This window comes from Leptosomus discolor, chromosome 15, assembly GCF_034619465.1.
Source record: "Leptosomus discolor isolate bLepDis1 chromosome 15, bLepDis1.hap2, whole genome shotgun sequence".
NCBI lineage: Eukaryota > Metazoa > Chordata > Aves > Leptosomiformes > Leptosomidae > Leptosomus > Leptosomus discolor.
In genome coordinates, this window is record NC_141405.1 from 654,982 (window position 1) to 672,455 (window position 17,474).

The following is a 17,474-nucleotide window of genomic DNA, read 5'->3' on the forward strand; positions in this document are numbered from 1 at the left end:
TTTTCTGGATTTGTTAATGAGCAAAAAGTATAAATGTTTCAATGTTTCAGTTACAACCTAAGCTTAGTGTTCTGTTTCTTCATACTCATAAATCAGAGTTCAAGTGCTGGTCCGTGACAGGGCATGCTTGAAAATAAACCTTGTTCCTTGGTGCAGTCATTTTAGCGATACTGGCTTTCCAACCAAACTGCAGATTAAGCAGTAGGAAGTAACTATTGAAGCTAACTTAAAGTATTCCACCAGCTTTCTTGAAACTTGGAGAAATCACTTTGAGTTGAAGATGTACAACCAGAGTCACAGAGCAGTTGCTTTGCTCTGAGACTGAGTCAGGATAAGGCTGGTAGGTAGGTTGTACCTTTCTCTGCATTCGCTAGTGTGGTTGGGGGTAGAAACTTGGTCATTCTTGCCTTTTTGGCATGAATGGGCTCTGTCAGGGTTTTCTGGTAAGAAGTTGCAATAGCTGAAATGACGGCAGCAACTTGTTCAGCTGTAAGTCTGCAGCGTGGCAGTATATTCCCCAATATACACTCACTAGGTCAGGCTATTGCTAGAGTACGTATATTCTACGGGCTTGTGGAGAAGACTGTTTAGTGTGGAAATCAATAGTACAGTCCCTGTGCTGAATGGATCTGCCAAACTGGAATTCACATTAACATACTAGTAGCACTAACCAGTCAGACTGGAGGTAAGTGAGGATTTGGATACTGATTGTACGAGCGCTTTCAGAAGGCCTTTGCAAAAGGTATTAGTAGGTGGCTTTGTGCAGATGCTATCAAAAGAAGCGTTTAGGCAGTTGTTAGCAAAGTGTTATGATGTTCCCTGGTCTCCAAAACCTGTTCGTCTGTGGATAGAGGACTGTGGAGATTGGATGCAATGAAAATGGAGAGCCCAGTGTGGTCACTGGGTAGTTCATAGAATCATTATGATCATATTCCCACTGGTTTCTTCACGTGTTTGCAACCAGGGGAGTATCTAACAGTTTCGTAAGCACAAACTTGAAATGCAGTAACGGTGCTGTTAGAAGTGGTCCAACTCCAAGCCAGGGCCTGTTGTCCTGTTGGGAATGTCTGTAGACGAGACACAAATCAGACTGGGGAACTGATGTGGCTGAAATTGGTATAATATCCTCTTGTAACCACTTTCGTTCTGAGTTGCTGTACGTGTGCGAAGTGTGCTCTTTATTTGGTCCTTTGTGGAGAAAAGGAGATGTATGTGGAGGAAATGGGTATATTGTCTTTCTGTTAGTCCTTTCTTTACCAACTGCTGGAAAAGAGAGGCCAAGCAGATAGCAGCCATCCTAGTTTTGGAAATGGAAGTAGAAGTGTGATGGGCTGGGCTGGGCAGCACACTGAGATTCAGGATTGCTGCAGGTGAAGCACCTTTAGGCACTAATAAGTTTGCTATAGAAGTGCATGCACTTAAAATCTCAGCGTTGCTTTCAGCCTTAGACAACATGATCTGTCAATGCGAGAAATTGAGCTTCACTTTCAGAATTTTTTTTTTATAAGGCTGGTTTACAAACATAACTGGAATACTGGTTCTTTAATCTTTAGAAAGTGTTTGTGCAGCGTAATATACTCCATTGAAATGATGTCTGAGCACATTGTAGGGAAAAGATTTCATTTGAACTTGTGTGAAATGCTTGTTGTATGAATGCAAGTAGGATTATGTTTTTATGTAGATAGCATTCTTGTCTTAAATATTAGTAATTAAAAAAAAAAATCTCTTTTCTTTGCAGGGCAAGTTCATTAGGATTAACTTTGATGTTACTGGTTATATTGTTGGGGCCAACATTGAGACATGTATCCTACTTCATGCCACATCATTGTAAAATGCAAGTTTCCTGATTTGTTTTGCTTTTAACCCTAGAATTCATTGGAATACAGTGAAAGGTTACCACACTTCTACATTCCTTTGACAGCATCCGTTTGTGTCAAAATAGCCGATCAGATATCACAAAGTCAGCATGCTTCCTCGTGCTTAGAAATCTGATACTCCAAAATTCAGCACTCTGAAACCTGCTGGATTTTCAGACTAGTCTTAAAACCGGGTTAAGTTAAATAGGGAAAAACACCCAACACCTCCCTAATCAGAAGCTGGGCTACTGCATTGTGCCAAAAGCTTGGGTTTGCTCTTGTCAGCGCTGCAGAAGCAGCTCTCCGTCTGGAAGGAGGTGGTGCTCATCATAAAGCCATAGAGTTGGAAGCGCTGGGACACCTTCTGTTTTCTTAGGTCTTCTAGATACCAGTGTAGGCTCAATAACACGAGACCTACTAACAATTAATACTGAAGCCTCATTCAGTTTTAGCTTTAAGGTTTGTTTTTATTTGTGGTTGCGTAAGAAAAAGTAAAAATACTTGCACTAAAAGCCCTTCTCTAAAGTTGTTTTTCTTTATACTAAAAGTAATGTGTGTGTCATTTCTTTGTTTGCTTAGCCAGTTTTCTGGGGGAATAGCAATAGGGTGGTCATAAAATTATGAAATTGGAAGTCTTGGTGAACAGTATCATGTGAGTATTAATCATAAATAATGCTGCAGTTAAGCTTTCATTCTGGTGCTGGGAGTTAAACTGCTTGATTTTAAGTGCATTGAATGTTCGGAACTGTCACAAAATATAATTTCCCAGTAAGTCTGGGAAAGAGTTATAGTTAATCAAAATATGCTTTAATGATAGATGATTTTTTTCATTGAGCACAGCACAGGAATGAAGGCGATTTTTTTTTTTTTTTCTTTCCTTTTATGAAAGTTCAGATGAATTGTTTTGCCTAGAGCTTTGTGAAAACAGGAGGACTTAAGTCGTAGGGAATTTTTTTCTTTATCACTTGAGCTCATCGTTGCCCATAACCTGTGTCATTTCAAACCGTGTCCCACATTTGTTTTCACAGTATGGAGTATCAAGAAATAAAAACCTAAATAATATTGCAGCTTATTAGACGGTGTCTGCTGCACAAATTGAATTTGGGAGCTGCTTAAAAGCAGTGCGGATTGTGTGTAAAAATGCAACACTTGAACAACGTGGCAAGTGCGCTTCAGATAAAGTATGTCTGAGTTCAGCAGCTGCTGAGTTTTTGGTATTAAGAGTTCAGCTATGACCTTAATAGAAGTAATGGAAAAAGAATGGCCAGCTTCCCCTCTCTCTTAGACTTGAGCTGATCCTTTACAGACAATTGTCAGCTGTGTGTAGCAGGGAAATGCAGTCAACATCCAAGAAAAGAGTCTGCTGAAATTAAACGTAGGCTTCTACCAGTCCAAATTTGAAATCTCTTATTTAAAGTTACTGAAAGTTCCTTTTGAACATAGTCCTGTCATTACTATTGAAGTTCTATTTGGTCTTTAATTAATCATGTAGCCTGCTTTGAAAGTTTTGTTTGCATTGTGTGTTTTCAACCAAAAATTGTGGCAGATCCTTGACTAGTTATAATCAGACTTGTTGGAAAAGTCTCGCGCTGTTCGTCAGGCTAAAGATGAGCGGACATTTCATATCTTCTATCAGCTACTGGCTGGAGCAGGAGAACACCTGAAGTGTAAGTTGAGAGTCTCCCTTTGTAAACCTGTTGTTTCCGCGTGCTGTGTTTGTTATTGCAGTGTTAACACAGTTGGTTTGGACTATTCTTTGGTCTTGAAACAGGGAGTTTTAACAGAATGAAAAACCAGGTGGCTTTGTTTTGAAATAACTTCTGTGTTTTATCAAGTATGCTGTCAAGCAACTGTTGCATTTCGAGCAAACAGCTCCTACGTGACAAAGTCCAGTTTGGTCAGTCTCTGGCTGGGAATCCCTGGATTGAAACTGCAGTGCTCCCAGCTGATAAATAACAAACCTGGTCAGCAGTGACAGCCGTATCTGTTCTGGACCATGCCTTCCAACTGGGTAGAAGAGCAGCCATTTCACTAAACCATAATGAAACCCTGTGGCTTTCTTCAGCCATTGCAGCACTACGTTGGTTATCTTCTACTTCTCCCCCCGCCCCTGGTAACTGGGCATTTCTGTTAGGTTGTGATAAGTGAAACCGTATGAAGGTACAGACTTCAGAGAACTGATCCACTCTTTCTCCTCCTGTATTAGATAAGCGGGTGTTGATGCATCCTTGATGTGGTTCATCAATATCTAACTCCATTTCTGCCTGTGTCTGTTACCTTCCAATAGAAATACTTCTTTTTAGGATATTCCAAATAGAGAATTGATATTACGCTCGATCTGAGTCGGGTAACGTTCTGTTTACAGGCTTAATGCATTAAAGAGCTAATGTAGGTTGCTACAGAGATTCTGGCAATCCGGTTTCACTTTTAAGGTACACTCATTTTTAGTTTCTGAAGCTGGTATAATGGCTTGTAGCCATATTTGAGAAGCTGATTTCATAAAGCATAGTTTGCACATTTAGCGAGAACAGTGTACAGGTGGGTGTCAACAGCATTTCTTTAGCTTATTTTTCTGTCTCTTCACTTTCCCCCGCAATACAGCTGACTTGCTGCTTGAAGGATTTAACAATTACAGATTTTTATCTAATGGCTACATCCCCATTCCTGGGCAACAAGACAAGGATAACTTTCAGGAGACTATGGAAGCCATGCATATCATGGGATTTTCACATGATGAGATCTTGTGTAAGTTACCGAGTCTTTTGGATTTTTAAAGCATACTTTTTTCTCTTGCACACACACTTGCTAATTTAATGTCACCCAATTTAATGTTGCTTCAGTGTCTTGACAGCCTGCAGCAAAAGTTTGCTTAGCATAAGCTAGAGTTGAGTTCAAGCCATTTGTCCAAGAAGTACAGTACAAACTTTACTTCCTTTCTTGACTCATACTTTGAATTTTGAAAGGAAAGTGACACAAGTGACAGAAGAAAAATTTAAGCTGAGCCCTCTTGAATTAAACTCTTGCACATGTCTCTTGTTAACACAGCGATGCTGAAAGTGGTGTCTTCAGTGCTACAATTTGGAAATATTTCCTTTAAGAAGGAGAGAAATACTGATCAAGCTTCTATGCCGGAGAATACTGGTAAGTTGATAGTGTTTGTATGGCTTCCTTTAACTAAAGCTGTAGTTTTCTTCCTGCTGCTCTAGTACATATCTTTAAAAGTACAGAGCAGTCTTCTGAGCTTCCTTGGTAGCGTTCTGTGCCAAAAAGAGGCCATGACTGTTGTGTGGTAGTAGCCAACAGACAATTATTACAACTCTCCTCTTCTGCTCTCGTAATGCAGACAAATTTAAGTATCCATTAATAGAATTTATGCTGTTTGCATGGCTTCTAAATGTTGAGCAAGTATTTCAGTTGTAGTCTTGTTTACTGTTATCTATGAAGACTTAAGCACTAGGAAAAAGTGCAGGCTTCAATCAGTTTGTTTTCTTTGGTTCTCAACAGCAGTTTTCTTGCCAATGATAAGAGCCCTGCAGCCAAGCACAATTTCCGTGGTGAAATGGCTGCACATAAGAATGCTGTATTTCGAAAAGTCTGATTTCTGAAGTGGCATGATAGCCACAATAAGATTTAATTTATCAGTTAGTAGCTGCAATGAGATCAGCATTCTGAGTATATTTCTTCACAAAAAAGATAGCTGCTGACACAGGTCTCAGGTTTTTAATTTAGTACTTCAGTACCAGCCTTTTAAATGCTCTCATGGAAAATTAGCTTTGAGAACTGACCTCAGTGAAAAGAGCAGTGGGAACCATCATGCACAGGACCTGCTGCACATGCATGACTCAGATTCCTGTCTGTGTCACGTTTTGTAATTGTCCTAAATTACTGTGCATGTAGGTCGCTTGCAGTGTCCAAAATTTTTGTCATTTCTCAGGGCAGTGCCCTGCTGCCTAAAGTGCTCCAGCCAGCAGGTGTGATTTAAAGTTCAGTAGTCGTTGGCTTGGCATTTGGCTGGCAGTTGGCACTTTGAGTTTTGCAGTGAAGAAAAAAATGTTGGGTGAGGGGTTAGTTTTTTGGGCTTTTAGTGCCAGCTTAGGCAACTCAATAGAGTCATTGTCCATGTAGAAGGTGTGATGTAGAAAAATATAGATGCTGCTTACTTTCTGACTGTCTTGACTTCTGTTGTATTACCGTTGGTTTTTTTGGACATAACATTCTGCATTATAGTATTAGATAGAAATACACTGATACTGTTGGCTATTTATAATACTAGATACAAAATTCTGAATTATGGAGCAAAGATTCTGAAAAGCTTAGATCACGCACGTTTGTGTTCTGCTGTATTTAAAAATGACTTTATTTGGTTATGTGGCCCTTGTATCTTTCTGAAGACACTGAGTGAAGCTGATCTCTCCCTTGTCATCCGTGGTGTCATGTCTCACTGTCATGGGTTTTCCTAGTGTCCTCCAGCGAAATGTGTGTCTTTATAGTGATTCATCTCATTTAGAGGCGTGTGGCTGCAGTAGGTCAGGTTAGTGTCTCTGTAGATGGGAAGGAATTTGTGTGGGTAGTGGAAATGTGACAATGTGGATTTCAAAGAATATTGAAAGCAAATTCTACTCTATAAGTCATAAAGAAAAAAATATTGGTTTCAAGTATAGATACAAGAGTCGGCAAGAAAGCCATACAGCATTCATGGATGAAGAGGAGGCAGAAGCTGTATTTAGAGAACCACTTCATGCTTGCCAGATTTAGAAGTCTTTCTGCTGAAAGGGCAAAGGTTCATAATCAACCTCACAAGGTTCACGCATCAACTGTGATATGAGATTTTCAGTACCTTTTGCTTTCTAATGATTCAGAATTTTATACCCAAAACCTAATAGAAATAAAATAGCAGTCAGGGCTTTCTACAGTTGCACCTTTTTAAAAGGAACTTTCTCAGCTATAAACAAATGAGATGGATTATACTTTTTTTAAAGTGCAGGATAAATCAAGCTGAAATAGTGTGAACCAGTCCTACACTTTGAAGTGGTAGAGTTTTGACTTGACAATGGTTTTGTTTCCTTCAGTCAAACCTCTGAAACGCTGCCTACAATCTCCTTCAGTGTCTGGATCAGATGTGATTTTTATATTACGTCTGCTATGGGTTATTTTTTACTATTGTTACCTAAGCTATGGTTTATTACAAACTGGAAAGGTAGGGACAATAAATTCCATGTTACGGTTCATGAAAGAGGAGCTGAGTGTAGTGTTTGGAGTACTGCATCGGGAGAAAAACACTTGTCCCTTAAAACTATAATATCCTTTATCTAGTATCTATTATGCCACAGCTGATGCTCATGGCTACTTAATATTTTCAAGTTCTTGGTGTGTTTTTTTTAAGATCCTGACAGCATTTGCTACTTGACACCTAAAGTTGTAAGTTTTTTCTGATGTGCTGATGTGTATTTTTATACTCAAAGAACAGAAATGCTCCTGTATGTATCTAATGTGAAAGGACTGCTCAAGTTGTGATGCTAGCCTAATTTCACTGATTAAGTTGTGTTGGTTCATGAATCCTTCTAATGAATATATGGCCAGACAGAGAATCTCAACATTAAGAGCAAGTAGTAGTGTTTTTAATACCAGCAAGAAAAAACAAAATGCAGAGGAGAGCTCCTGTATATTGGTATTAAGATCTATTGTCCCATACTGATCTGTAAAAGTAACTTTTTTCATTCTGACAGTAAAACAACAAGCTGTCAGATGACAAAGATAAGGTGTTAAAGTATGTACTGGATAGTGTGGAGGGCTTCCCGCTAAAGGGCAACACTTACCTAGACCTAAGAACACCTTTAATGTCACTTTCATTTTTAGGAGTATGGAATCATGAACACCTAACCTGCTGGAAAGTTTATTTAGAAAAAGGGATTGGTGCAGCAATATGTAATAATGGTGTGGGTAACATGTTATTTCAGATAATGAACATGACGCCAGGAGAGTTCATGCTGTCTAAAGAAAGTGAGCTGCTGCTGGTGGTGTTGTTCCATATAAAATAAGCTCATGTTTCGGGTTGTTTAAACAAGGTATTTTGATGTAGTCTGTAAAGCAGCATCATGCTCATATACCCGCCTAAATTGAAACATAGCTTTTAAGCACCCCTTAGTATGATTGAGTTGACATGTGATGTCCTCATTATGTGCTTTTTCCCTGGAGAGGAGAAAATGAATGTTCCCTTTTAAAGTACCGAAATGAACGCTTGTAGGTGAGCTATGGGCTGTTACGTGACCTCCCTGCGATTTCATAAAATCCAGTGTGTTGCTCACTCCCCTGAGGAAATCTGGTGGTGTACTTCTGTGGAGATTTCATCAGCCGTTGAGATGGAAGCCTTGCAGACACGGGCTGTGGGATAGGGTGGCTCTGTCCACGGGACAGAAGTGCATCTCCCAAACTGCTATTTCGAACGGCAGTTCAGTTTTCAAGCTGGCACGCGATGGCCTTTGTCAGTAGCTCCTTCCACCGGTGTTGCTAGCTGCTGGGCAGGGTGGGGGTGCGAGTGCTTCCATTTATTGCTTTGGTGTCTCCCTCCAGTCGCACAGAAACTCTGCCATCTGCTGGGAATGAACGTGATGGAGTTCACCCGGGCCATACTGACACCGCGCATCAAAGTGGGCAGAGACTACGTTCAGAAAGCCCAGACCAAAGAACAAGTAAGTTTTGGTGCTTTAAAGATGAAGTGAAACTGTGCCTCATCCTGTTTAGCTCTTAATAACGAAAATTGGGCTTGAGTGTGTACAGGCACTCACTTTAAGCTTACTCTCTTTATTAAACGTTCTTACTTGGTAAAAATCAATGGTAGAATAGAAGGAACCTTTCCCTTTTCTTGACCTTCTGCTGGTTTCATCCTTTAATGTCATTGTTGTACGTGTCAAACACACAGGGAGCTTTGTTTTTTACGGAATGGTTTAAAACCAAATTTTTCATAACATCAACGAAACTATATACTGTTTCTACTGCTTGTTTTCATTCCTCAGTGGTATTAAGTCCATTAAACTTCTTCTGTTACTTAGTTATTTGTGATTAACATCCATGTCTGTGTTCTTTTGATGACTTCTCCAGGGTAAATAAATTTTCCTGTTTGGATTTTCAGGCAGACTTTGCAGTGGAAGCTTTGGCAAAGGCCACCTACGAACGCCTTTTCCGCTGGCTTGTTCACCGCATTAATAAAGCTTTGGACAGGACCAAACGACAGGGAGCGTCTTTTATTGGAATTCTGGATATTGCTGGATTTGAAATCTTTGAGGTACTTCAAAACACTGCTAATCAGATTTTTCCTTTCCCTGTCAATGTGTGTTCAGGACTAACTAAAGCCACTGAATGCACGCACGTTCCAAGGCTGCAGGAGGGTTTTGTTTTGTAGCATGCAAATGCTTTGACAACCCTAAATTACAGTGCCAAACAGTCATTCTTCAGTCTCAATCATTCTTTCATATGTGATGGTTTTTCTTGCTATACGTTAGTTTAATTACATGTAACAGGGAACGTGGAGATTTGTATAATGCATTTTCCTTGTAAGGTCAAGTTTTTGACTTCCAGATATGTGATAAGTCCTGTCACTGAATTATTCTTGCTTACTAATGTTATTTTTGTAGTTGAACTCCTTTGAGCAACTCTGCATTAACTACACCAACGAGAAGCTTCAGCAGTTATTTAACCACACAATGTTTATCCTGGAGCAAGAGGAATACCAACGAGAGGGTATAGAGTGGAATTTCATTGACTTTGGACTGGATCTTCAGCCTTGCATTGACTTAATCGAGAGACCTGTAAGTTTGTGCATTAATAATACCCTAAGGAGAAGAGATTAGACTTCTGAGTTTGTCTTTTACTGCCTACAAATTGTAAGACTGTGTAGACGTTTCTTGGGGAGCTGTCACAAAAAGTGAATTAACTTGAATGCCGAAGTCCAAAGTCTAAAATACCGTGTATTAGTAAAAGGATTTATCCTTGTGGGATTTTGCCCTCATGTTAGGGGAGAACACTGAGCTGAAGATATGAAACTCTTTTATACTTTTTTCCCTAGTACTAATGAAGTCTTTAATCCTGTTGCTTTCATATTAAACCATGCCATTGTTACAGGAGTTTTAGAGTGGTGGCTCGGTTAGAAAGCTTTTCAAGACTTATAGTAAACTTTTTTTTTTTCATTTGAGATCAATAGTAAAATTCCTGAAACTTCTTTTAGGGTAGAGTTTTCCCCACAAATCTGCCTGGCAAATAGGAAGATAGTACCTTAAAGGTGGTTTTAATCACTGTGCTTTTTAACATATTTTTCTGGTTGCTCAATATATGGAAGCTGAAGAGGGCTTCAAAGAGCAGGAGGACCAGCTGGGGGAGAACAAAGATCATCGTTCCTGAAAGTTGCCATTCCTCACACCTCGGCACTATGCTGTCAAAATTATTTTATGCCCTTTTAATTTAACCGTAGGGCACTGCAGTTACTGTTCTCTACACTTCTGTGTGCGTACTCTAGAACACACCTGGGTTGCCAATGATGCTGTGCATCCTGAGGAACAGAAAAGCCCATGAGCTACCTTGTTTTTCTGTAGAGCAGATAAACAGAAGCCTTGTTTCAGTTAGCAAAGGTTTGCACTTCGTGGAACTTCAGAAAGTTCTGCCTCCTTGGAAGGCAGTATCTCTGCCAAAAAGCCTCAGGGGGTAAGTGTGGATGCTTTCAGTATGCAGATGTTTGAGTGAATATCCCAAAATGCATCAAGTCACTTGATTGGGGTTTTTTGAGTGTTTTTGTTGTTTTGGTGGTTTTTTGAAAAGCAAATGTCAGTACCTTCATAGTTGTTCTGTAAATGTGACGCCATGTAGTAGGTGCACAAAAACATCTCTCTTTAAATGTGTAACCTTTACGTTGACTAGAAAATTTTTTGAATTATAAATCATGATAAACACTTTTTTCCCCATTGATTTCCTGTGTACGTCAGCCTGTCATCTTTGAGGAAAATGCTCCTGTCAAACAATTCTTCAGCTGTAAAATACAGACATCAGTTCTTCCCTACGTTGTTTTAAGAATAAACAAACCTTCAAATAGGGTCCTTAAATTATATGGAAAGAGAGGGAGTATATAGAACTATGCTGGCTGCTCAAGTTAAGCCTGCTGAATCTCTTTGGATGCTGCTACTGGATATCAACACAAGGCTTGGCTCGGTGGCTGCCACAGCAGTATCGAGTGGCTGGGAGGGATAACTGAGTTTAGCCCACATTAAAGCATGACATTAACTACTGTGGAAATGTGGATGAGCTGCTGTGTACGTACATGTCACAGAAATGTTTGGAAGGTAACTCTGGAGGTCATCTATTCCAGTCTCTGCTCAAAGCAAGGCTGAAGTCAGCACTAGATCAGGTGAGTCATGTCTGACTCCATGTACATTGGAATGAATTTGTTTGAACAAGTCATAATGTCCTTCATTGAACTGGACTTCCCCACAGCTTGTTTAATTTAAATCAAATTTGAATCAGTTGAGGGAACTTACTGTGGCATTCAACGGTGTGTTTTAAATACTAACATTTAAAAAATCTATGTGGATCTATTAAATATTAACACAGATTAAATCCAACTGAATTTCAGGCAAATCCTCCTGGTGTGTTAGCATTGTTGGATGAGGAATGCTGGTTTCCTAAAGCTACTGACAAGACGTTTGTGGAAAAATTGGTCCAAGAGCAGGGAACCCACTCCAAGTTCCAAAAGCCAAGACAGCTAAAGGACAAAGCAGACTTCTGCATTATTCACTATGCAGGGAAGGTAAGGGTTAAATGTTAAATACTTGGTTAGAAATGTTGGTTTGGGGAAAGTACTGTGCAGTGTAGCTACGTAATTTAGAAAGAGTTGTGCAGGAGGGGACCTTGTTTGATTTCCCTGAACATATTCAGGAGAGCTCAGATGGAATTCTTACTGCCAAATAGACAGAACCGAAAAATATGAATTAATATTAAATTAAGTAAATATTTCAGTTGCCGTTATTTTGTTGTCAAGTCTTACAGGTGAGGTTTTTTCAGGACTTTAGTGAAAGGAATCTCTCCTGAATATCTATGCTTCCAAGTTGATACTAGTGCTTGAAGTAGGGCAATGTCAGTCCCATCTTCGCTTTCATCTCCTCAGTTTACATAAGGTGTTCTGTTTATCCCCTCTTTTAGGTAAGCTGATATCTTTTCATTTTTACTGTTAATTCAGTCTTTAGTCACCTGCTGGAGGGGACGGAGCTCAGATGAATTGTGAACAGGTTCATGAAATAACTGCTATTTTTGTATTTCATGGAACGTTCGTGATCACCAGATCTGTTCTGTAGGGCCATGCTATCTAATTAGTTCTGTAAATAGTTAAAACTTAATTCTAGTACCAGTTTTTGCCCTGGTATTTAGAAGAAATAGGTTGTATGAATGATTAAGAGCTATCTTTTAATTGTGTTTGAAGTACTAATGGCTTGTTGTTATCTGTTGATGTCAGTGGTGCCAACAAGATAATTGGAGCAAAAAGTGAAGTAAAGCAATTATACATTTTATTGTAACAATATTTAAAACAGTTGCTTAGAAATAATGGAATCATCACTATTACTGCAGTTAATAGTAAATTACCTTTAGGTAATCAAAATGAAATAAAACAGCTTGGTGCCTGACTAGTAGGAAGTAGCTGTTCTGAAGAATGGTTTCCTTCTGCCGAACTGAGCGGGCACTTCTGGAAGACTGGTGTTGCATACCTTCCTCTGACAGAAGGCATTATTCACTTTTTGATCAGAGCGTGTATTCCTTCAAAACTGGAATCATTTGTAAAATAGCTTTTCCTGCAAGAAGTACTAAGATAATGATCTGATTTGATTTTGGATGCTGGAAGCATTTAGGTGTGGCTTTCCTTCCAAAGCCCTTACTTAAAAATAGAAAACTCTCAGTTTGGTTGAAGCAAAAACATGCTAGTCTATACAGAGGTTTTGCTGGACTTATTGGAATTTTAGGGTGCTCTGTTGGGTTGGGATGATGAAATCCATGGTGGTAGCATTGAGTTTTCAACTGCTGAGCTGTAGTTTAATTGCAAACCACAGAATTGGTTCTTTCAAGATAAGAGCTTTGTTTGTTTTCTTTATAGAACAAAGTCTATAAGTGTAACTGCTATAGTGAAATTAAAAAAAAATCATGCTGCAGCACATCCTTAATTTACTCTAGTAATTTAAATAAAGTAATTCGGATCTATATTAGAGTTGTTTTTACATCTTCACAGTGAACAGTGAAGCCTTATTTTGGCAATAGCACTAGGTGAAAATGTGTACCAGCCTTTAGTAAGCCAGAAGTCAGGTGGCTAGATTTTAAAGAAAACTCCCATTTACTCTGTCAAAAGAATAACATCTTTCTGTGGTACATTGAACTCTTCTAAGGAGGCACAACTAGCTCACAGCAAGAGAACGGGAGGAAAATGCCAGTATAGTATTCTGAAAGCTTTTTTTCGATGCTGGGAAATTTAAACCAGTAGTTTTACATTAAACCTGGTAGTCTGTCTGATCATGTGCAACTTGGCTGCTTTACAGGTAGACTACAAGGCAGATGAGTGGTTGATGAAGAATATGGACCCCCTGAACGACAATGTGGCTACGCTTTTGCACCAGTCTTCTGACAAATTTGTTGCAGAGCTTTGGAAGGATGGTAAGAGGTCATGCTCAGAGCACAGAAGTTGTTAGTGATTTTTACTTTGCTGAATGAGTTTGGGGTTTTTTGTGCCTGTTCCCTCCTCACCCTCCACCTCTACATTGTAACTATCTACAGCGTTTTCTGTATTGTTTAGTGCCAAAAGTACAACAAGGAAGCCGAGTTGCACCTATGGTCCCTTGCACATGTACCATTTCTGAGTAGCTGCTTCTCATGTTCATTATTTGAACTGATATTCACTTACTACTTGTTACCCTGTGTCAAATTTCATGTAGAATCTTGTCCAAAGCTCTTAGTTGGACTTGCTGCAGTGGAATCCTGAATGCAAACAGCTGTAGTGGTTCTTGCTGTTGATAAAATACTGTCTTATGTGAGCACCAGCATCATCGTTTCATGTGCAGTGGTGGGCGATATCCTGGAAATCTGTCTCCTAAAATAAAATGCGTTAACAGCCATGCTAGTGATTAAATATTGCATATTAAAATCAAATGCAATGTATTTCTATTTTAACTGCACACTGTTATTTAGCTAGTTTACCTACACATCAACTTGAAGTATTTATCAACATTTTAACCAAAATACTCCAAGAAGCAGAAATAGTCAAATAAATAATTAACAGGGACCTTTCTATTCTAGTTTTTACATCACAGTATATTAGAGTAATTTACATGCTGCAGTATATAAATCCTGTAGTTTCTTTTTCAAGAAGGAAATTAAGCTTGTGATGTAGGTGATGCTGTAGGTTAATACTGAGTTTCCTTCTTACTTGGTTCAGCCACAGAGAGCAGTTTCGATGAATATGTAGGGAACTTTTTGGTTGGGGATCTGCTCCTCTCCTTTTGAGTACACACACAGAAGCAAAAGCGTTTTGGTCTAAATATTCAAAACCTGCTCCCACAGATAATGGAAATGTGCATGGAATATGTTGTGGCCTAATTGCTTTTGTAGCACAGTTAAGTCTGTTTGCAATTGATAAACCTGTTCTGTATACTAACTGAAGTGTCTTGTGTATCTGCTCTTCTGTCTTTCTGTTTTTGCTGTTTCTCTGCCTTAGAGATTCAGAATATTCAGAGAGCCTGTTTCTATGACAATATAACTGGTCTTCATGAGCCACCAGGTGAATGGATGTAAAAGCTGTAGGCCTACTAAAGGCAGGGCTGTTGTATCTACAGGAAAACCATTTTTGCTCGTAGGCTTGCATGAACTTTTCATTTCATGCTGAACTTAGGTATCCTCCACAAGGCAAATGGTCTCTTGAGTGCATACCTATTCAGTCGCTGCTGCATACATATAGCATCTATATTTTATGCATTGCATTTAAGCATTGCAGATGAAAAGGTTTGTTGCTTCCTAGTTCCATGTTGAGATGCAGAATTGCTTCTGAAGTGATAATTCTGGTAGCTCCAAGCATTTGAGAGAATGCATAAGCTTTGTAACACTATCAAGCTTCTTTCTGCAGTCCAACATTGACAACACTCTGGAACGTTTTAGAACGTGGGTGTGTTTTTTTGGGGAGGAGAGCTGAAGAGAATACATTGAAGTATCAGAATGAATGCTGCAGTTGTAGTGGGGGTAGTAAGTGAAATAAACTTCCAGACTTGTTGGAATTGTTCTTTTATTTAAAAAAATCTTAGTTTTAATATTTCCCTTTGTAGAAGCTGCACATGTTTTTTTTGAGGTATCAAGAAATCAACAAATACACTTATTTGGAATGTCTTTTTGAAGACACTTTAGATATTTTATTTAACTTCTTCCTCAGCCTTCTTGAATTCCTCTCCCCAAGTTTAGAAATATGTGTATGTGAAGGTTGTGCCTTCAGACTTTCAATCTTTACTTGGGTTTATTTTCCACTGCTCATGATACATCACATACTTGAGAAAGCTCATGGTGTTTCCTAAAGGAATTACTAGAGGGCTTGAGTTCAGAGGCTTTAGCCAACAGCTGATTGTCCAGTCATGCTGTTCGATGACTGCCCTTAACCTAAGGGAAAGCTTACATTTAACTTCAATAATCCTCTTTGAAATATAAATAACCTTCTTATAGTTAGAGGATGGAGGGGAGCAAAACAAAAGATGCACAACTCTGACATATTTACAAAATTTTAAAAAGTGTGTGGCCAAACAAAAGCTGAACGGTGTCCAGTCATTAGTGGTGTCTGGTGGGTGCATGTTTCTAATATTTACAAGCTGTTCTGTTCATCCTCTGTAAGACTGATTCCCAGTAATCTTGATCTCACTTCTGGTTTAGAACTGAATTCTGCTTCAAAGTAAATATTTGGGATATGATCTTCTGAACAACTTGCCACCTACTTATTCTTTTAACTTTAATAAGCCGCTTAAATTCTTGTGTTCAGAACTGCGTGGAGGATCTGGGCTCTGCTCTGTGCTACATGCAAGACTTACAAGTGACTATTCAAACTTGTTGCCCTGTATTTTTTTCTGCTTTTAATTTTCCTATTTTTATGGATCTTTGAAAACCAGCTGAGTACAAGTATGAAATAAAACGTTGTCACTTACTTGTCACATACAGAACTAATTCTGGTAGCAAAGCATAATTCCCTCTGGTTTGGTTCGAATGAATTTGAAGATAACTTCACAAAGTTTTAAATCATAGCCTACATAGAGTTGCTTCTTTCTAGCTGGCCATCCTGGTTTTCATGGAGAACCAATATATGTTGTGTATTTGCTCACTACTAAGAAGTGCCAAGTATAGTTATTAGGTGTTGAGCCACCTGTGTATTCAATTTTTTTTAGCAAGCTGTTTAAATAATTGTTGACATGCACATGGAATCACAGTCATGTTTTTGGCCTAAAGGTTTTAATGATGGCAGTCAGATTTACAATTTATGCTTCTGAAGAAGAAACCGTAGAGATCCTTACCCAAAATGTTCAAAAGAAATCAAAGAAAAATCTCTTTTGATGCTTTATGATAGCTTTGAAGTACTTTGGTGTGCAGTTTTCCTGTTTTGAAACTCGTCTTTTGGCTAGGGAGGAGGTCTTTGCAGTCGTATATAAAACTTTGAAGAATTCTTCAAAATTGCAGACTAGCAGAAGTATTTTTTCCCCTCTTGTCACTGAAACAATGCTATTTCCAACTCTTCTGTACATAGTTATGCTTTCAAAACACTTCTGAATATTCAACGAAACTCAGATTTAATCTATATAATTACCATAAGTGACTCTTCATTTTAAGCAAACATGCACAGATGTCTAATTCCAAATGTTCAACCCAGAAATATTTTGCATTGTAAGAATTCAAATAATTGCCAGTTTCTAGGCAGCTTTCTCTCTCTGAAAAGTTGACTTAAAATAAGAAAATGGCTTTTATGGTCATGTAGAACTGCAAGTAAAGAGCTGGATATTTTAATCTGTACCTACTAAAGCTACACTATTCTGCTGTATAAGTTTGTGGCTTTTGGTTCCACTGCTTCTGCACAGCGTCCCTAGTACATGCTGACTGCCTTGCCTACCGATGGCATCTTCTGTCATTTGTTCCGCAAAGCTTCTGCTGCTGCGCTGTTGCTCCTCTTTCTGCCTATCCTTATACCTGGCAAGTATTAAAGTGCACTTAATTATTTTCTCTTGTCCTTCCCAGTGGATCGTATTGTGGGTCTCGATCAGGTCACTGGAATAACAGAGACAGCTTTTGGCTCTGCGTACAAGACCAAGAAGGGCATGTTTCGCACTGTTGGCCAACTGTACAAAGAATCTCTCACCAAGCTGATGGCAACGCTCCGAAACACTAATCCCAATTTTGTTCGTTGCATCATTCCAAATCATGAAAAGAGGGTATGTAGTACAGACCACTCCTCTAATTCTTTCTCTTTATTAGAGACTTTACATGCATTTTGAGTTATGCATGCTGTCTGTGACTGCCTTTTGAAATTAGAAGCCAGGTTTCACAAAGCTTTTGCACTGATCAAACATCTTCTCGATATTC

General features: G+C 38.9%; 1 protein-coding gene across 7 annotated transcripts in view; it reads left to right on the forward strand.

Annotated features, from left to right (window-relative positions):
• MYH10 (myosin heavy chain 10) overlaps window positions 1-17,474 on the forward strand; it is a 102,975-nt gene that overhangs the window by 63,072 nt on the left and 22,429 nt on the right. For 5 of the 7 annotated variants that reach the window (XM_086473848.1, XM_086473850.1, XM_086473849.1 and 2 more), the window contains 10 exons: window positions 1,739-1,802; window positions 3,425-3,523; window positions 4,458-4,601; window positions 4,902-4,997; window positions 8,427-8,545; window positions 8,986-9,138; window positions 9,488-9,661; window positions 11,473-11,646; window positions 13,418-13,532; window positions 17,130-17,323. In XM_086473848.1, the coding sequence (XP_086329974.1) occupies window positions 1,739-1,802; window positions 3,425-3,523; window positions 4,458-4,601; window positions 4,902-4,997; window positions 8,427-8,545; window positions 8,986-9,138; window positions 9,488-9,661; window positions 11,473-11,646; window positions 13,418-13,532; window positions 17,130-17,323 (1,332 nt within the window). Of the gene's footprint in view, window positions 1-1,738; window positions 1,803-3,424; window positions 3,524-4,457; window positions 4,602-4,901; window positions 4,998-8,426; window positions 8,546-8,985; window positions 9,139-9,487; window positions 9,662-11,472; window positions 11,647-13,417; window positions 13,533-14,589; window positions 14,653-17,129; window positions 17,324-17,474 lie in introns of all 7 variants that reach the window. The other 2 variants (XM_086473847.1, XM_086473854.1) reach the window with 2 other exon arrangements.